The 21,805-nt window shown below is 35.3% G+C and overlaps 1 protein-coding gene across 10 annotated transcripts in view; it reads left to right on the top strand.

Moving 5' to 3' along the window:
- Positions 1-21,805, top strand: part of THSD7B (thrombospondin type 1 domain containing 7B) — a 960,849-nt gene that overhangs the window by 855,726 nt on the left and 83,318 nt on the right. For all 10 annotated transcript variants that reach the window (XR_014830551.1, XR_014830550.1, XR_014830553.1 and 7 more), the window contains one exon: positions 5,185-5,335. Coding sequence is in view for 6 of the 10 variants with exons in the window: in XM_085001332.1 (XP_084857458.1) it covers positions 5,185-5,335 (151 nt within the window). In the remaining 4 variants the exon portion in view is untranslated. The remainder of the gene's footprint in view (positions 1-5,184; positions 5,336-21,805) is intronic.

The raw sequence follows: 21,805 nt of genomic DNA, 5'->3' as shown, positions 1-21,805 counted from the left end.
CACATTTGAAAGGGAATTTGCTGGATGTAGCCTAGAGAAGGTATTCTGCGCTATATAAGTAGAAACAGAGATGAAGGTTTGAAGGACATCCCAGAATTCCAGGTGAGAGAGGCTGATGGTTGGATTGGGCTTAGTAATAGTGAAGGTGGTGAGAAGGTCACATTTAGACTATATTAGGAAGGTACAGATAACAGGATTTGCTTATAAAGTGATCGCAGAATGTGGAAGAAAGAGAAGTACCAAAGATGGCTGCCAGGATTTAGAATCTGAGGAATCATAGTAGCGGTGGTGCCATTTGTTGAGATGAGGAATGCTAAAAGCATTTTATAGAGAGAACCAAAAGCTAGCTTTTTAAATACCATAAATTTGAGATAGTACCTTAAACTTTGATCTGAGATATTACAGATTAGAGTTCAGAAAGTGATGGGGGTATAAATTTGGGCATCAACAGCTTATTAGTCTGACATATATTGATAAGAAAGAAAGAAATTGAGGCCTGAGGAATGCCAATATTCATATATTACAGCAAAGGGAAAGATCAATGAGACTGAGTAAGAGCCAATAGACTAGGAGGAAAACCAAGAAAATGGGGAGATAAGAGTTTTTATAAAAAAAGAGATAGTAATCAATTTTTTTCTAATAGTTCCGAGAAGTGTACTAAGATAAGAATTGGCTATTGGTATTTCCATTGTGGCTCAGTGGTAACCAACCTGAATAATAAATATGAGGATATATGTTCAATCCCTGGCCTCACTTAGTGGGTTAAGGATCCAGCATTGACATGAGTCATGGTGTAGGTTTCAGATGTGGTTCAGATCTGGCGTCGCTGTGGCTGTGTTGTAGGTCAGCAACTGCAGTTCTGATTTGACTGCTAGCCTGGAAACTTCCATATGCCATGGGTGCATCCCTAAGAAGAAAATAAAAAAGAATTGGCTATTGAGTTTGGCAAAGGGGAGTCTGCTGATGATCTTGATGTGAGGTATCTATGAAATGGTTATAAAAGTGTGATTAGTGTAAGTCCAAAAGGTAATAATCGAGGAAAAGGAGAGAACAACATGGGGAGAATGAATATAGATGTGCTTTAAAGTAGTTTTGTAATGAGTTTGAATAGAAATGAGGTGATGATGAAAGGGGCGTATGGCAAGAAAATTGATGACACAAGATACATGATTTCAGGGGCATTTTCATTTGGGAATACATTAAATTTCAGTCTTTACTCTTATGCTTATCAGAACCCCCAGAAGAAGCTCTTCCTAAATCATGAAAGAAGGCTGATGTGGTAGACAGAATGATCACCCCCAAAGACATCCACATTTTAACCCCTGAGATCTGTGAATATGTTACCTGAAATAGCAAAAGTGTCTTTGTAGATATGATTGAGTTAAGGGGCTTGAGCTGGGAAGATTGTCCTGCATCATTTGAATGGGAACAGTGTATGTATCCATAAGAGTCCTAAAAGTGGAAGGGGAGATGGGAAAGGAAAAATAGAAAATGTCACTACAGAAGCAAGGCGCAGAGAGAGATATAGGCTGCTGACTTTGAAGATAGAGGAAGGCATATGGTGGCTTCTAGAACGTGGAAGAGGTCAGGAGATAGTTGTCCTCTAGAGCCTCCAGAAAGGAATACAGTTCTGCCAGAGCACAGATGTTAGCCTAGTGAGTTCCACGTTGTATTTCCATACTACAGAATTACAAAATAATAAATGTGCTTTATTTAAGTCATGAAGGTAGTGGTAAATTTTTCATGCTATTAATTTCTCCTAAACCTGGTTTTCAGTAACATGTCCCCATGCTTAATCAGGCCATGTGTTCTCTAACCCAAAGACCTGTTCTGTGATCCTCTCCAGTTCATAAACCCTCAGTTACCTGTAGGGGCAGGGGTGGGGCCATCACCAGGCTTTGGGAATTGGGAGAGTGGATTTTAGGGTTTAGGTACTTCTTACACATACTTTCAGTAAATCTTCCATCTTTTCAGTGATCTTCATGTCATCTACATTTCCAAAGATGCTCGGTGCCCAAAATTCCTGAATTTTTCATGTCTTCTGATATGTAAATGGAGTTACTTTCTTTGTTTGCCCTGAAGGCTTAGTCCCTTACCACTAGTCTGTTTTCTATTATTGCCTTTAGTCCTCTCTCCTGTTCTTTGTCCTTGAAGATAATGCCTCCTCCTCCTTTTTTTTCCTTTTGTGTAATAAATTCCTTTACTATCATTTTTTTTTTTTTCTCTGTGTGTGGCCTATTGGGAGTGAACAAAGACTATTGCATAATGGTGACTGGACTCCATTGACCAGAAATATTACCTTTCTTTTTCAGTGAAATAATAAAAGAACATCAGCTGAGGGTGTGCAGACCAGAAGGAAAGCAATTTCCAGCTTTTAAGTTTGACCAAGGAAAGACATTAAAGCCATTTTGTGGTCCCTCCTTCCACCATTGACTATCCCCACAGGAGAAATTCAAGTCCCTAGATGACTCTGTACTTTGCCTTGCTATATTAGAAGACACTACTTACATCTCCTCTCCGTTTACTATTCTCTGTAACTTGATTTATACACCATCTAATTTTTTATTACTTAGCACCTCAGAAAGCTTTTTTATTTTGTACCAGGTGATAGACTACTTTGCAATTTTCCTGAATTAAAAATTATTGTTTATATAAAAGAAAATCCTAAGATATAGGATAATTCACCCCAGGATAGCAGGATTTAGGGAGCACCAAAAGCTCTCCAGCACAGCCCTCTTAAAATGCTTACTCCTTGGCTGTGGCATCGTGTCTGAAATTACCAGATCAAAAATGGCATCATTTATATCATCATCCTTGTCGTTATCACCTTTAATATGGTCATTATCACTGGAAGAAGGAGGGATCTTACCTGTCTTTTTTTTTTTTTAATTCTGTACCCAAGCACCCAAGTAAGATGCATAGTAGGACCCCCAAAATATTTACGAAATGAATCATTATTAACAAATAATAATTTAGGAGTTCCTTGGTTGCCTAGGTGTTAGGGTATCCGGCACTGTCACTGTTGTGGCACAGGTCACTGCTCTGGCACATGTTCAATTGATCCCTGACCCAGGAACTTTTGTATGCTACAGGTACAGCCAAAAAAAAAAAAAAAGAAAAAAAAGAAAGAGTAATATTGTGTCCTAATGCCTAGCAAAATGAGCCTATATATAGTAAGGCTTTATTAAATATTTTTGAGAAAATAATATAAATACAAACTTCTAATTGGAATATAATGTAAATGCAGAGCAATGCCCACAACATAGGGCACAGGTCCATGAATTTTCACAATATGAATTCACCTGTGTAACAACCCAGAGGCCAAGACGTAAGGTATTACCAAGACCACCTAAGCCCCTATCAGTCAAAAACCATTACTCTACGGATCACTGCTATTCTGTCTTCTGACACCATAGATGAGTATTACCGCTTCCTTAACCTGATATGAATGGAATTACATAATACATACTCTCTTGCGTCCAGCTTCTTGGCAACATAATAGTTGTGATCTCCATTCAGGCTTTCATGTGAGTAGTTCAGGTATTCTCATCACTGTATAGCATTTAATGCAATGAGGTTAGTACAATATGTGCATCTATTTCACTATGGCCCAATAGATATTCTATTCCGCTGTTGATTCCATGAAATAGTGGTGTTATGAACATGTTCAGGCTGTTTTTTTTTTTTTTTTTTTCTTTCTTTTCTGTTTTTGTAGGATAGGTCCACATTTGTAAACATTTTCTTGCCAAAACTCAGCTTCTATCCAATGGGAAAGACAGGGTTTTGGGTGAAGGAGGAAAAAATAGCTTTTTTTGCTATGCCAGGCAAGGGAGGCCACAGAAGGCTAATGCCTTAAAAACTGTGCCCCCCTTGGGAGAGAATAGGAGATGATCTTACAGTTTGGGAGTGGAAAATAGGGCCACAGATAAGGATGATGGTAGGTGCAAACTTGCATTCTTCAAAGCTGGTGTTTAGTGGCCCAAGGACTGGTCATCCTTCTTCTTTATGGAATGAGGAAAGTTTCATCAAGTAGTTAACATCTTTCATTTTTGAGGGCATTTACTTCTGCAGAAGAGCTCAGATATGTGTATCCCTTGAGAAGGACCCAGGGCCCTGCCATAAGGCTGCAAAGTTGTTTCTTGACTGTTCTACCCTTGTCTCCACATCCCCTCCTTTCCCTGATTAACAACTGTTTGAACCTACCCTTTGGAACCCAGGGAAGGTCATGGAGACGGAAGGGAAAAACTGGGAGACACAAAGGCTTTTGTTCTCAGGAGGCCCACAGAACCCTGCTTGGTTTCAGTTTCTCTTGCTTATATGAACAGAAATGAAATTGTCTGGTTACAGAGCATGTGTGTTTTAGTTTTAGTGGATACTGCCAACATTTGGCTAAAGAACTTACGCTCCAACCAGCAGAGTGAGAAGAATTACAGTTGCTCCACATTCTTGCCAACCCTTGATATCTGCCATGTTTGTGACTTTAGCCATTCTGGCAGTTATGTAGTGGTATAACATTTAGGTTTTATTTTGACTGAATCAATAGCAGATTATTTATCTCACGTTCACCAGTACTGACCTCAAAGCAGTTATAAGTGTGCAGCTAAACCATGTGCTCAATTGCTACATGAAAATACTTGTTTATTGGCCTTTGGTTTATGATACCAAAATTCCTGCCTGTTGTGCATAAAATACCTGAAAGAAAAACATGTTCATGTATTTTTTTCACATGACTTAACTATGACCTTATATATATTGGATGAAACCTAGGGAAGCTTTGATGCTACATAGCTTTAGGAAGGTTTTAAGAGAATCACCAGAACTATGAAAGGTCTAGCTATTTCAAAGTGATGGAATTATTCAGAGGAGAGCCTGAAACAATTGTTGCAATTAAAGAAGATTCACTTTGTGCTAGGCCTGAGTAAATATACTGTAGTAAGTCTCTTTAGATGGAGAGTTCTTTAAGGATGACAGTTGTCTCTAGTCCTTTTCTCTCTGCTGAATAAAGGGCTCTGCCTCAATAAAGCCTGACTAGCTGAAAGATTTTTGTCTTTTCCTAGTTTCTCTATTGGTATTATTTTTATGTTTATCTTTGGGGGGGTAGGTGATCATGATACATCACAAAGTTTTTAAATTTACCCTTCACTGTTTTAAGTGGTCAAGACATCTTGGAATCTTGCCTTACAGATGTGTAAATACTGCTGATGGTGAAGGGGGAGCAGTGGACAACAACCTCTGCAACCAGGATGAAATCCCTCCAGAAACCCAGTCCTGCTTCCTTCTGTGTCCCAATGAATGTGTCATGTCTGAGTGGGGACCTTGGAGCAAGTGCCCACAGGTAACATCTCCTCTCTTGCTTATAACCTAATCCTTTGGGGCCACCATCACTGTTGTTGTCTATACTTTCACAGTATGGCTCTCTAAAGCATTCTTCTTGTAACTTGGGAAGACAATTTTGCCTAAGGAAGAAAAAGAATTTCGTCCCGTGAGACTGAGCAATTTAAAATGCCAGCACTTCTCTCAAGGGCTTTATCATGGGAAGACAATAAGGAAAATGATCCTGTAATGATCACACTAGGATTCAAATGCACACCCATTGTTAAAGGGGCTTCTTTAGTGCCAAAATGGTTCTCATTATAATCTGTTGGTTCTGGTCCATTTTTTCCTGGCAGAATCAATATGTCTTAGTAGCTCAACACTGCTGTGTGATTTAGCTTCTGTTAGTGATGATCTGTTTTTGCCTTATGCTATTTTCCTAAAGATGAGGTGTTCTTTTGCCATATTCTTCTTCCAGAGCTGGGGGGAAAAAAGAAAAAAAAAAAACAACCTTTTTTAAAAGTAAAAAGCCTTTGCATTATTCTTCTTTATTTTTTTAAATGACAACATAACAGGAATATGGCAAAATAAATATTCTTCAAGTAGTATGATTCAGCTTAGTAGTCACAGAAGATAAAGTTTGATATTTTAGACTTAATGTTCCTGCCTAAAGAGCTAAAAAAAAAAAAAATGAGGATAAGGAACATATTATATGGTTCCAAACACTGGGAAAGAAATAATTAGAACACTTTGATTTCAGTATTGATACTGACAATTTGTGGAAAAAATTGTGGAAAATTTTGTATGAAAATGGAAAATATTTTTGAAATCAGTTAATATCCTGTATTTTGAGTTATTAATTGTTGATCCCTTATTAATTATTGCAAATTATTATATTTGATGTTTCTATAATCCTATTCCAGAAAGACATTTTTTTACTATTATTATTATTTTTATTGTTATTAGTTGAGTTGTTCTTTGGGGATAGTGTTCATCCAGAAAGCTTTTTTGTCTTGTCACAGAAGGAATTCAGAAACTAAATGGAACTTGAGAAAATAAAGTGAGGATTTGTGAGGAATATGCCTCCAGACGGGAGGCAGGCAGATAGGCCAGCAGCTGCGCTGTGTTTCTTTGACAAACCAGTTATGAGGGACATACAAACAATGGTTATTGGGAAGGAGGGGTTTGGGAGTCATATTCCCTGAGTTTTATTCCAGGACCACATTCTCAAAGGGAGGTGGGAGTTTTATCCTTTTTTTTTTTTTAGCTTTGATGAGCAGAGTCATGGAACCAGGGCAGGATGTGAACTTATCTATAAGGCTAATTGTATTGTAATGAGGGCATAATGAGCAACAGGTTACATTTGGACACTGAAGATTGCACCTCTTCCCACCTTTCTTATTCTGCATCCAGGGCACTTATCACCCCTAAAATGTGTCTTTTCCTCTCAGTCTGGAGGTTTCTGTTTTTCTTTATCTGCCCCTGGACCCCAACTGTTCACAAGATGTGTGGTTTCCTGCCACCTGCACTGTGCCCAACCCCCTGCTCTGCTCATACCTTGCTATCTGCCTGCTGTAACAACAGGAGAATACAATATTAAGATGAAGAGGCCTAGTTAAAAGGTAATTTGTAAGAAAATAATGTTGTCCTACTAAGTCATTTATTTTAAGTATAATTTGAATGTAGTGAAAATTAACATGTCATGAGTACTTCTTTTGTGCAAAACCCATTGAAAAGTTTTTCCTTTTAGTTCTTGCAATAATCCTACTAAGTGCCTACTATTATCAGTCCCATTGTATAGCTGAAGAAACTGATTCTCAGAGAGGCTAAATAGCTTGCACAAAATTTTACATTTAATAAGTGTTGGAGCTGAGAATGAGCCTTATTCTGTCTCGTGGAGTCCATGCCTTTGATTTCACATCCTCGGCTCACTTATTTTAGAAGAATTAAGGTAGATTTAGAGTCATAACTTCTTTTTCTTTAAGATGCAGTATTTATTTTAAGAGCAAAGCTATAATAGTTTTCTGTATGATTTGGCTTTCTGTATGATTATTCCATGACTGAGGACATATATTCATACTTGAGAAAGTGTGGTAACATATACTCTTTATTAGTCAACTTGCAGAAGAATTAGCAACCTAAAGAAATTTAATTAATTATAGAGATCACCAATGTCCTCACTTCTTTTTTTCAAATTTGCTCACAGAAGACTCCACTAAGCTATAATCACTTTGCATGAAAACATTGCCCTTTTAAGCTACTGAGCTAAAATATTTGGCTAAGGTACATATTATACCATGTTGTCATGGCCTGGCATTCTGTGTTTGCTCCTTCAGTTTCTTGGAGCCAAATTTATTTAAGGTTTGCTTTTCTCAACATACTATATTTTTGAAGTGTTGAGACATTGAAACTGGAGAAAATATTTTAACCTCCTTTCACGTATCTGGAAGATGACACAGACAGTTACTCGCCTGTCATCATGAAGCGAGGTGGTTGTTTCTTCAACTGCTTATATCCCTTTGAAGTTATATATTAATAATCAGATCTCTGACAACAACAGCAACAACTGTCACTGAGCACATCTTATGCAATGGACACTGTGCTGGAGTTTCAGGACTACATTTTGCTGTGATGTTAGAACACTTATCTGGGGTCACTAAGGTCTCCCTGACTGCAATGGCCTCCTTCTTTCTCAGATGCATACTGCTCTCAAGTGTAAATAAAGAAAAAATAAATAAAATGGAAAAGAAATGGTAATCAGGGCTCATAACTGATTATCTTCCCTGTCTCCAGATAAGTTGCATCATTTTAATAAATTGCATCATCTTAGCATAATGCCCCAACCTCATGGGTGCTGAAGCAGTGCTTGATGGTGATTATGATCGTGATTACAGCAAAGTTAGCAAACTGGATCCATGTGCCTGAAGTTTAATTAGCACTTCAGTGCCCATCTTCTGAGAAAAAAAAAAGCTAACAATTATTGTATAATTGTTCTGTATACTTGTACTGATTCATAGATTCTAAATCTTGGCAATTATTTTACCAACTTCTCCTTTGGTAGTCTGCAGTGTGACATATGTTGAGGAAACCAGTTTGCTGCATTATTTTTTCTTCTTCTTATACCCAGGGCCAGGACTTTAGAGTCAAATATATAAACAAACAAATAAAAAAATAAGCTCTTAAAAAAAAAGATTATTTCAGAGACAAAAATGTGTTTCTGCTACATATCTGCACAATGCTCTGAAATTTATACTTTGATTTAGCTATAAAAATGTTATTTAATGTGAAATAAGCTTAATGATGTTTTTAAGCATGGTTAAGAAAGTAGATTTGGCAGTTAATGAAAAGACACTTAGCAAAACCAATTAATCAATTAAAACTATTTCTTGAATTCTTCTATGTATCCTACACTCTGAGGCCAAATACAAATGCCAGAATATCTGTGCACCAAGGAGTTTATACTTCTCGGTATCTTTTATAAATATTACTGCACAGGTGCAGCCAAGAATTCAATAGCTGACTTAGCAGTGTTTATTAGTTCACACAGTGTTCACTAATAAGATTGTATGTACTATATGAAATAATTAAAAATGCACTTTCTAACCTCTGAGTCACTGATTTTCTCACAGCTCCTCTGCCCCCGCCCAGAAATTCTGAGTCAGTACATCTGTTGTGGTTCCCATGAATTTCCATTTCTAACAACTTTCCAGGAGATGCTGATTCTGCTATTCTGGGGATACCCTCTGAGTCACAAGTTTCTTGGTCATTACATCCAAGTAATATTCTTTCTCAATCTCACTTCAATTAAAAAAAATATTTTTTGCATGAATCTACTTATTTATTTTGGGTGGAAAAGGCCTTTTTTTGGGCGGGGGGGCGCACTGCACCAGCAGCATATGAAAGTTCCTGGGCTAGGTAGGGGTCAAATTGGAGCTGCAGCTGCCAGCCTACACCACAGCCACAGCAACACGGGTCCTGAGCTACATATGCAACCTATGCCACAACTTGCAGCAATGCTGGATCCTTAATCCACTGAATGAGGCCAGGGATAGAATCTGTATCCTCATGGATAGCAGTCAGGTTCTTAACCCATAAGCCACAACAGGAACTCTGAAATGGCATTTTTTTTTCTTTTTGCCATTTCTTGGGCCACTGCCATGGCATATGGAGGTTCCCAAGCTAGGGGTCGAATCAGAGCTGTAGCCACCGACCTATGCCAGAGCCACAGCAATGCGGGATCCGAGCTGTATCTGTGACCTACAACACAGCTCAAGGCAATACCGGATCCTTAACCCACTGAGCAAGGCCAGGGATCGAACCCGCAACCTCATGGTTTCTAGTGGGATTCGTCAACCGCTGAGCCACGACGGGAACTCCCTGAAATAGCATTTTTAAAATTTATTTATTTCCAACATTATTGAGATATAATGGATATACAGCACTGTAGAAGTTTAAGGTGCACAGCAGAATGATTTTCCTTACATAAATCATAAAATGATTATCACGATAAAAATTCCATCATCTCATAGAAATACAAATTTAAAGACAAAAAAAAATTTTGCTCTTGTGATAACTCTTAGGATTTGCTCTCAATTTTTTTATATAACACACAGCAGCATTAATTATATTTGTCATATTGGACATTACATCTCTAGTACTTATTTATCTTATACCTGGAAGTTTGTACCTTTTGTCTCCCTTCTCCTGATTCCCCCTTCCCCCACCTCTGGTAACCACAAATCCAATCTCTTTTTCTATGAGTTTGTTTGTTCCTGACGTATAATAGTTCCTATCACACAACATGGCTTGTTAACTATTGAATAAACACCTAGCATTATGTGGAAACTTAGCTTATATTTACAGATGATTTCCACGTGCCAGACAATGTGCTCAGTACTTCATTATTTCAGTTAATCTGCATAAAACAACTATGAAATAGATACTGTTACCCCCAGGATGTATAGATGAGTAAACTGAGGCTTAGCTTAGACACCTGCTCTTTTAAAGAGCTGAAAAGAGGCATAGTGACTGAAAGCATAGGAAGTCTATAGACTCCTACTCAGTACAAAAGAAATAGATATAAGCCACACTTCCTGTAAATCTGTTGTCTCCTTTTCTGGCCTACTTTGACAATTAGATTTATGAAGGAGGATCCTTCTAAACTGAGCAGTCTACCTCATTTAAATAGTTTGCCAAGGAAGGAAAGGAAGGGAATCTTGACAAAGGGTGCAGCTAATGCACAGGAACCCTTTTGGACCCTGTGATTGTGGCCAAGGTACTTACACTTGTGAGTTGTAGGTTTCTTATTAGAAAAATAAGGATAACAACAGCTGGTTTCAGCAATTGCCTAAGGACTCAAGATAACAACTATAAAGTGAATAGCACAAGGTATTACTACAGGTTTAAAAAAAAAAAAGAAGAAGAGGAAGGAGAAGCAAATCAAAGTCCCCCCTTACATTGTTTATAGTGTTGCAGGAATTATCCCTCCTTCCAAAATGAGTTAATACTTGCTGTTAGAGAAAATAAAATGTCACATTCTTTGCTGAAAAATGACGTATGCCTAATTTAATAGTGTTTCCCAAAAACAAGGCATCAGAAAGATAACTTTGAATGAGTGAGTTACTGCACCATCCTATAACTGCCAATTGCCAACTATAACAAAGAAGAAAAAGACAGAGGCATTAAAGATTGTAATGAGACCATTTTAACTATACTGGGAAGAGTTGGAGCCTAGAAATGGGTCAAGCAAAAACAAGTGCAATTTAAGACAGAATTTGAAGAAAATGGGCTATGTGTTTCACTTATTCTCATGTTGTTTTTTTGTTCCTATAACACACACTAAAGCACACACATGTATGCACACACATCGATATATGTATAATTTATTTTTTGATTCTGATATTTCACTTCTGTAGAATGCTTTAATGTGAAAGGAAGCTTATGGAATTATACATATAAAACATTTTGAAATAGTGTTCATTCTTCAAAGGTATGTATGTAAAAATACACTTGTGCAGGTATGTATATGTAACAAATACATATATGTATTTGTTCATTTTTTATTACACAATACTTTTTATCTACCTAATTTTTTTCAATTTTTATGCTTCTCTTCATATTTTAAAATTATTCTGATGAGTACTCATAGAATTTTCAGGAGAGATTTATCCACTTCTGAATTCTGAAAATGCTCAGCCTCTGACCCATCTGAAAAAATATGTGGTTTTCCTCATTTATGTTATCAATCCCTACAGAATAAGAATTTTCTATTAATGACTCTCCTTGGAGGCTCAACAAAGAATTTTTTTTTTTTAATGACCACATCTATGGCATATGGAAGTTCCTGGGCCATGGGCTGAATCTGAGCCCTAGCTACAACCTACACCACAGCTGCATCAATGCTGGATCCTTTAACCCACTGTGCTGGACCTGGGATCAAACCTCCATATCCTCAGAAACCTGAGCCACTGCAGTCAGATAACCCACTGTGCCACAGTGGGAACTCCAGAATTTCTTTTTCTTTTTTTTTTGTTTTCTTTTTCTTTATTGGCCACACCCATGGCACATGGAAGTTCCTGGGCCTGGGATCAAATCTGAGCGGGGGTTGTGACCTATGCCACAGCTGCAGCAACCCCAGATCCTTAATCCACTGCACTGGGCCTGGGAGACCCATACTTCCATAGAGACAAGCTGTATCATGACTCACTATACCACAGAAGGAACTCCTAGAAATTTCTTAAATAATTATATTGATAAGTAAAAGCAAAGAGAGTCTTGGAGATGAATTTTGAAACTGATGTATACTTTCTTTACAGATGCAAGCCTTCAGAAAACCTCTCCAGAAAGATGACTTAAATTTAACAAACCTATTTGGTTTCTTTGTTTTGTTTTAATTACTCAATGAATTTTCTTACATTTATAGTTGTACAACAATCATCACAAACAAATTTTATAGCATTTTCATCCCAAACCCTCAGTGCATCCCCGCACCACCCTATTTGGACTTTAATTGATTCACTCTCAGCTGAATGCATCAAAGCTTGGCTAGAACTGTAGCTGGGCATCCTCTCACACTGTGGGAATTGGAGATTCATTAAACAGTGGTCCAAATGCAACCCCATGATCAAACAGTAACTCAAATCTTTATGTTATCACCAGAACAACCTCTGGAGAAAGATCACAAAGGAAAACTTTGCAAAGAAACTATGTAGGGCTTAAGTGTCATCAAAATTAGATTCTACCATAGTCTTAGTGTATTTCTAAAATATATCTTATTTCTCTACTTTTTTCTCTAACTCTTTATGTATGTGGCATATATTAGTGAAAGCCATTGCACAAATATGGGCACATATACTCTGCTCTTACTCCTGCAGGCAAAGACACTGTTTTAAAAGAGAAAGAGAAATGCCTGCCAGTTTTCTGAGAAGTGCTCCAGAATTCAGCATTAGAAGAAAAATACCTTTATTTTCATGGTGCTTCAGTGTTATTTTTGGTAAAGTCTGTAAACACTGATATTCTATTACTGATCATTTAGCATTTTTAGCACATTAGTGCTACCTCTGAAAGTTACAATTCCAGGGAAGCACTTTACCCCAATGTTTACTGCTAGTCCTTAGGTCCAAGTGTTTCATCAGCCTCCCTTCATGGCTGATGGCATGAGCATGACAAACTCTGTCTCTGGAAGGCATGTCTAAGGATGACAACCCTCCAGCTACCTAGTGCTTTTCTTTGACTCACAACTGAAAGTGAGGGAGAAAGGGGATAATTTTCTATATTCTAGATTGCAAATTCTGGTTGCTTCTATTAAATTGATATTGGCTCTTGTCAGAAGCAGATAATTCATTACTCAGGGACTTGTGGAGTATTTTACCCCAGTAATGTTTCATATCACTCAGAACCATTCTTATTTCTACAACCACATTAGGTCCCGCAAAAAGGGTGTCTAATTTCATGCAGGTTTGCAGCAAATGATAGTCCTATAAAAGCGGTCTATTGGGATGCTTTTTAAAATTTAATAGGTTTGTTATCATTCTTTTTTATGCAGTACAATTTCTTTGACTCTCACTATCACCAATTTGATATACAAAATAAGAATTTCATTGCTCTCAATTTCTCTGTATATCTTTCTCTCTCCCTCTCTCTAGTCCTATCTTTATCTGTTATCTCTATAATATAAATTCTCAGAAAAAATCATATAAAAAGCCCCATAAATTAATCATTCAATTTCACTATTGATCACTCAACTTTAGTATTGATTGCCCAGCTTCAATAATTATCTACATATGACAATTTTACTCATTTCCTCCTGACCACTTCTTAACCCTTCTCTTATAAATGACTTTGTATCATTTTATCCATATATATCTTCCCAGGAAATATGATCAATTACAACAACAGAAGAACATCAGTATTTTTTTATACCTTGCAGAAGGATGATTTTCAAAAAATTAAAAAACATGACTCTCATACATGTCAAAATTTAATTAGCTCATTAATGATTAAAGCAGCATGGTTATAAGGTTTAAGGAGAATTAGAAAGGACTGAGAACATTTACTCCTAGCAAGGATGGAATATTATTAGATTTATTTGGATTAGATTGAATTTATGCTCTCATTACAAACAACTAATAAAGGAGCCAAATATATAAAACAAGAGTTTTTAGATACGGGCCCACTAGGTAGCTTGGAATCATGATCCTTAGGGAGGAAAATGAAATGATGAATGTGAGCCTTATAATCACCATGGCTTCCTGGATGGAGGAATTTTCTGGATGGTGGTGCCAGGAATGAAACTCCACCAAAATCATGGTGAGGAGGCAGAGATCAGAGGTCTGAGATGTAGAGGAGACTGAAATTTAAAGTTCAAAATACTGAAAAGTGTAGAGCTAGGCAAAGAAAGAAGTCTAGATTATCTACGTAGGGGTCTCTTTAATTCTTGGTTAAATACTAATTTGCACATACAAGAAGTAAAACTCCATGAGTTCAGACAAAGAATAACTTCTGGGAAGCTGCTGGGTATATACATTCCAAAGGTCATGAAAGTCTGGGAGATATTTTAATGCTACCCAGCCAGTAGAGAGGTACCTTTTCAAACCCACAAGGATTATACCTTAGGAGGAGGGCTAAATTAGCCCTACAGTAAAGTCTACTCTAAAATTACCCTAATGAAATTTAGAAACAAAATTTAGGCAGATCAGGGGATCCACAAGTAACTTTAGTGCCTACCAAAAAAACCTCACACTTAAATAGAGGACAAAAAGTTTTTTTTTTTTTTTAATTAAAAGAAAATTTAACAGTGTAACATTCACAGTGTAGAAGAGTGGTTAGTGACTAAAAGAAGGCATGACCCAAGCTTAGGCAATGCTGACAATATTTTGTTTCTTGAGTTCTGGTCTGGTAATTCAATTGTTTTCACATTGTGAAAAGTTATTCAGCTGTATTCCTATGATATGAGCATTTTTCTAAATGTATCTCATACCTAATTACTGTACATATGAAGAGGCAACAAACTGTGATCCATCAGCAAGAGAAAAACCAGTCAATAGAAGCAGAAGCAGAAATAACAGAGATTATAGAAATTGAGAATAAGGGAATTTAAATACAGCTATAATAAATATTTAAGTATGCCTTGGAGTTTAAAGGAAATATGGAAGAGTAAAATGGAAGATATTGAAAGAATCATATGTAACTTTTGGAGATCTAAAATACAATATCTAAAATGAAAAATTTACCAAATGGGAATAATAGCACATTAAACTTTGCAGAAGAAAAGATGAGCAAACCTTAAGACATAGTAATAGAAACCATGCTAAAGCAAAGAAAGAGACAAGACTGAAAAAAAAAAAAAAATGAGTAGAAACTAAGTGATCTATATGACATCACCAAGTGGTTTAATTTAACTTTAATTGGAGCTCTTGAAGAAAAGTAGGAAATTGTCAGAAAAATATTTACAGAAAAATATTTAAAGAACTAATGACTGAAAGTATTCTAAATCTAGGGTTGCCTGTAGCTTTCAGCAGACATTGCACAAATGATATAATCCTGGTTGACAATATTCTCAGAACAAAATAGGGAAAAACACTACAGGTCTCAATGTTTATTATGTAGGCAGTTACATAATCCTTTTGTTTTCAATTTGGTAGTCTGTGCTCAACTGTGCCTAGTGTTTCCAGTACAGAGAATTCTGTTTTACACATTTAAAAATAATAAATTTCTAGGAGTTACCATGGTGGCTCAGTGGTAACAAACCTAACTACTATCCATGAGGATGAGGGTTCAATCCCTGATGCTGCTCAGTGGGTTGAGGATCCGGTGTTGCTGTGAGCTGTGCTGTAGGTCTCAGACGTGGCTTGGATCCCATGTTGCTGTGGCTATGGTGTAGGCCTGCAGCTACAGCTCTAGTTTGACCTCTAGCTTGGGAACCTCCATATGCCATGGGTGTGGCCCTAAAAGACTAAAAAATAAATAAATAAAACAATAAAATTCTAGTCTATAGCTGAAGGCATCTGGATGTCTCCAAGTGATCAAAGCTGTATGGTGGTTCTAATTATTTCAAAAACATATTTTGAATGAGTACTCTAGTTTTGAGCCCTAAATCCGTCTCCTTTTTCAGATGTAGTTGCTGCTAGAATTCCTATTCCTTTGAGGCTTTAGAAAATGAACCAAGTTCCAGCAATTACCCATTGCTGATTTGGAATTCAGTATTGTCAGGTCAACTAAAGCAATCATCACATCACTGTTATAGTTTCCTAAAATTTTTGCTGTCACATCCTTAAATTATACCATGGTCATAATCAATTGTACGTCTTATAAACAAATTCTTTTATCTTCATCCTTTTAATGTCACCTCAGTGATGTTACTGGGAGGTGTTCTATATAATCTTCTAATTTTAACTAGATTCTCTATAAATTGAATATTAACTCAATTTATGTATCTCATGCCATATAAAAGTATTCAGTTTCTTTCTTAGAGAATTCACAGATTATAATTTTAAAATACAGGTCTAATACTTTAATTGCTTAAAAATAAGTAAAGATATTTAATTCATTTGACATCTAGTTTTGTGTATGGTATGCTATGGGCTATTCTATTAAATTCCAAATGAAAATTATTCTACTTTTCTGTTTTCTGTATTTTAGGTGTTTCTTAAATATAATCATGAGAATGGTTTTTTTTTGCAATATATAATTAAATTTTTATCAGTTATTAACATTATTTTTTCCATATGCATTTCTCACTGGTTAATTCTAGTGTCAAGTTAGGTGATATAGTACTTGTCTTTGTCTCCCTGACTTATTTCACTTGGCATAATATCCTCTGGTTTATCCATATTGCTACAGATGGCAGAATGTCATTCTCTTTTATGGATGAATAATAATAAATAATAATGAAACATTTTCTTTAACCATTCCTATCTTGATAGACACATGGGTTGCTTATGTATCTTGGATATTATAAATAGTGCTGATATGAACATTGGGATGCATGTAGCGTTTTGAATTACTGTTTTAGTACTTTGTTGTTGTTTTTGTTTTCTGGATATATAGCCAGGAGTGGAATCATTGGTTCATATGATGGTTCTATTTTTAGTTTTTTGAGGAACCTCCATACTTTTTTCAATAGTGGCTGCACTAATTTAAATTTTCCCACCACTGTTGTACAAGGGTTCTCTTTTCTCCACGTCCTTGCCAGCATTTGTTATGATAGCCATGCTGATAGGTATGAAGTTATATTTCATTGTGATTTTGATTCACACTTCTCTAATGACTAGTGATTTTGAGAATTTTTTCATGTGCTTATTAGCCATCTATATGTCTTTTTTGGAAAACTGTCTCTTCAGTTATTCTGTACATTTTTTTAATTGGGTGTTTTTTTGATATTGTGTTATATGAACTGTTTGTATGTTTTGGATGTCTCACTTATTGGTCACACCACTTGCAAATATTTTCTCTCATTTCATAGATTGTCTTTTCATTTTGTCAGTAGTTTCCTGTTATGTAAAAACTTTTTAGTTTGTCCCATTTGTTTATTTTTGCTTTTCTTTTGTTTTAGGAGATAGATCCAAAAAATACTGCTGTACTTTATGTTGTAGGTGAAGAATATTCAGACTATGTTCACTTCTATGAACATGGTTTATGATCTTTATGGTTATGGTTTCAAATCTTACATTTAGGGTTTTTTTTAATTAAAGTATAGTTGATTTATGTATTATGTCAATTTTGTCTGTACAGCAAATCATTCATACATAGATATATATTCTTTTTTAATATTATTTTCCATCATGATCTATCCTAGGAGATTGGATATATTTCCTGCTGCTATACAGTAACACTTTGTTGTTTATCCATTCTAAATGTAATAGTTTACATCCACTTACCCCCAGTTCTCAGTCTATCCCACTCCTTCCCTCCACATTTAGGTCTTTAAATCATTTTGAGTTTATTTCTCTATATGGTGTGAGGTAATGTGCTAATCTCATTGTTTTACATGTACCTGTTCAATTTTCCCAATACCACTATTTGAAGAGACTGTCTTTTCTCGATCTAATATTCTGTGTCTCCCTTTGTTGAGATTAATTGACAATAGGTGCATGGGATTATTTCCGGGCTCTCTATTCTGTTCCATTTGTATATGTTTTTGTGCCAGTACCATGCTTGTTTGATTACTGGAGCTTTGTCATACAGTCTGATGCTGAAAAGTGTAATACTTTCAGCTTTGCTTTTCTTCCTCAAGATCATTTTGGCAATTCAGTGTCTTTTGTGGTTCCATGTGAATTTTAGGATTATTTTTTCTAGTTCTGTAATAAATGTTGTGGATATTTTAATCAGTACCGCATTAAATCTGTAGATTGCTTTGGGTATAGTCATTTTAATAATGTTAATTCTTCCAATAAAAAAGCACCAGTCATCTTTCCTTTTTTGAAATCATCTTCAATTTTCTTTATTAATGTTTTAGAGTTTTCAGGGTTTAGATCTTTCATTTCTTGATTAAGTTTGTGTGGTTTTTAAACTATATTGACTTTTATTTTCATTGTGATAGTTATTTTTTATTTGTTAATTTATTTTTTATTAAGGTATAGTTGATTTACAATGTGCCAATTTCTGTTGTACAGCAAAGTGACCCAGTTCCATATATATATGTGTATATATATATATATATATGTAAAATACACATACATACATATATACACATTCTGATAGTTTATTATTATTGTATAGAAAAGTAGATTTCTGTATATTAATATTATATCCTACAACTTTTCCAAATTTATTTATTCTAATAATTTTGGGGTGGATATATTAGGGCTTTCTGTATAAAACATAATCTTATCTGCAAAGAGTGAAGTTTTACTTCTTCCCCTCCAATTTGAATGTCTTTTATTTATTTGTTTCTTATCTAATGACAGTGTCTAAGTCTTCCAGTACTATGTTAAATGGGGTGGAAGGCAGGGGGCGGGAGTGGGCATCTTGTTCCTAAATCTAGAGAAAAGGTTTTCAGATTTTCACTGTTGAATGTATTAGCTGTGTGTTTGAGAAATGGCCTTTATTATGTTGAGATAACTTCTCTCTATACCCACTTTGATGAAAGTTTTTATTACAAATATGTGTTGAATTTTGTCACATGCTTTTTCTGCATCTATTGAAATGATCTTGTGATATCTATTCTTCCTTTTGTTAATGTAGAATATCACATTAGTTGATTTGTGAATATTGATTCATCCTTACGACTGTGAGTTCTACTTGATCATGGTGCACGACCCTTTTTATACATTGTTAGATTCAGTTTGCTCAAATTTTGTTGAGGATTTTTGCATCTATGCTTATCAGATTATTGGCCTGTATTTTTGGTTTTTTCTTTTTTTTTGAAATATCTTTGTCAGGTTTTGATATCAGGATAATGTAGAATGAATTTGGTAGTGTTCTAGCCTCTTCAATACTTTGAAATAGTTTGAGAAGGACAGGTATTATTTTTTCTTATATGTTTGGTATAATTACCCTGTGAAGCCTTCTGGTTAGCCCTTGACTTTTGTTTGCTAGGAGTTTCTGTATTCACTTCCTTTTTTAAAAATCTTTTTAACTAAAGTATAGTTGATTTACAATGTTTCTTTATTTTATTTATTTATTTATGTTGTACAGCAAAGTGATCTAATTACTAATTACTAATGATTGTAAAAAATGGTCTGTTTCTTCTTCATTCAGTCTTGGCAGTTTTTATCTTTCTAGAAATTTGTCCATTTCTTCTAGGTTGTCCAATTTGTTGACATTTAACTCTTTGTAGTGTGTTAACATGATTTTCTTTATTTCTGTGGTATCAGTTGTTATTCTTCCTCTTTCATTTCTTATTTTGTTTATTTGTTTGCATCTCTTTTCTTGGTAAGCCTGGAAAAAGGTTTATCATTGTGTTTATTTCTTTTTATAGTAGCTCTTGATTTCACTGATCTTTTCTATTCTCTCTTTCTCTGTTTTTGGTCATATTTTATTTCCCCTCTGATCTTTGGCATTTTGTTTCTTCTGCTGACTTTGGGTTTTGTTTGTTCTTTTTCTAGTTCTTTTAGGTGGTAAATTAGGTTACTTATTTGAGGTTTATTGTGTTCCTTGAGGAAAGACTTATTGTTATAAACTTCCCTCTTAGAACTGCTTATGCTGCATCCAATAGATTTTTGAGTATTGTGTTTCTCTTTACATTTGTCTCAATATATCACTTTGGTTTCTTCACTCATTCTTTGGCTTTTCGGTAGCATGGTTTTTAGTCTCCATGTATTTGTTATTTTTCTTCTTATAATTGATTTCTAGCTTCATAATATTGTTACGAGAAAAAAGGTATGATAGAATTTTTATCCTCTTCGATTTGAGATTGCTTTTCTGGTTTAGCCTGTGATCTATCCTGTAGAAGGTCCTGTGTGCACTTGAAAAGAGTGTGTATTTGCTGGTTTGGGGTGTAGTATTTTATAGATGGCTATTAAGTCTTATTAATCCATTGCATCATTTAACACCATTGTTTCCTTACTGATTTTTTTTGGTCCGGATAATCTGTCTATTGATGTTAGTAGGTGTTAAAATTCCCTACTGTTACTATATTGCTGTCAATTTCTCCTTTTATGACTATGAGTACTTACTATTAGTGTTTAATTATATATTTAGGAACTCCCATATTTGGCACATATATATCAATAAATGTAATAAATATCCTCTTCTGGTATTGATCCCTTTACGTTGTATAGTGCTCCTCCTTGTCTTTTGTTAACAGCTTTTGTTTTAAAGTCTGTTTTGTCTGATAAGAGTATTGCTAACCTTATTTTTTTCAGTTTTCATGAAATACTGTTTTTCAGTCTATTTCTTTAGCTCTAAAGTGAGTCTCTTGTAGGCAGCATGTGGAATAGTCTTGTTTATTAACCCAGTCAATCACCCTATGTGAGCATATAATCTATTGAAATTTAAAGTAATTTTTTTTTCTTTTTAGGCCCAAACCTGTGGCATATGGAAGTTCCCAGGCTAGGGGTCAAATTAGAGCTACAGCAGCTGGCCACACCACACCCACAGCCATGCCAGATCCAAGCCGCATCTGTGAACTACACCACAGCTCACAGCAACGTCAAATCCTTAACCTACTGAACAGGGCCAGGGATTGAAGCTTCATCTTCATGTATATTGAGTTCATTTATTCTGAGCCACAGTGGGAACTCCTAAAGTAATAATTACTCCTAAAGTAATTATTGATACATATGTATTTGTTTTCCTATTGTTTTTGCAGCTCTTCCTGTTCAATTTTTTTTAATTTATTCCTTTGTAGATTGATAATTTTCTTTAGTAGCATGTTTGCGTTTCTCTCTTTTTTAGTTTTTGCTTAACTGTTATAGGTTTTGATTTGCAGTTGCCAAGGGGCTCATATATATTGAACTATAACTATATCTACTTGTTTTAAATTGGTAATCATTTAAGAGCAAACACATCCTAAAAGATCTACATTTTTACTCCCCTTTCTCATGTTTCCCAGTTTTGACATCATTTTACATTTTGATGCTTATCCCTTAACTGTTGATTATAGTTATAGTTGCTTTTACAACTTTTTCTTCCTCTTTAATCTTTTTACTAGTTTATGTAAATGGTTGCTCCTCAATCATTACTATATATTTGCCTCTTCTAGTGAAATTTTCTCTTTCCTGTAGATTCTTATTTTTTTACACTTAGAGAAGAACTTTTAATATTTCCTTTATGATAGGGTTAGGATTAATTATTGATTTTAGTTATTTCTTCTCTGAGGAATTCTTTATTTCTCTTTCCATTCTAAATGATAATCTTACTGGGTAGAGTAAGCCTAGGTGCAGAATTTCCCTTTCTGCACTTTGAATATATCATGCCACTCCTTTCTGGCCTCCAGAGTTTCTGTAGAAAAATAAAGCAAATAGCCTTTCAGAGATACCCTTGTACATATAATATTTTGTTTTTCTCTTGATACCCTTGTATATGACATTTTGTTTTTCTCCTACTGCCT

The sequence above is a fragment of the Sus scrofa genome, chromosome 15, assembly GCF_054392235.1.
Source record: "Sus scrofa isolate SSC_HxYL_T2T_F1_AM1 chromosome 15, Sscrofa_HxYL_maternal_Yorkshire_Landrace_v2.0, whole genome shotgun sequence".
Classification (NCBI taxonomy): Eukaryota; Metazoa; Chordata; class Mammalia; order Artiodactyla; family Suidae; genus Sus; species Sus scrofa.
This window is presented reverse-complemented; position numbering and strand designations above follow the sequence as displayed.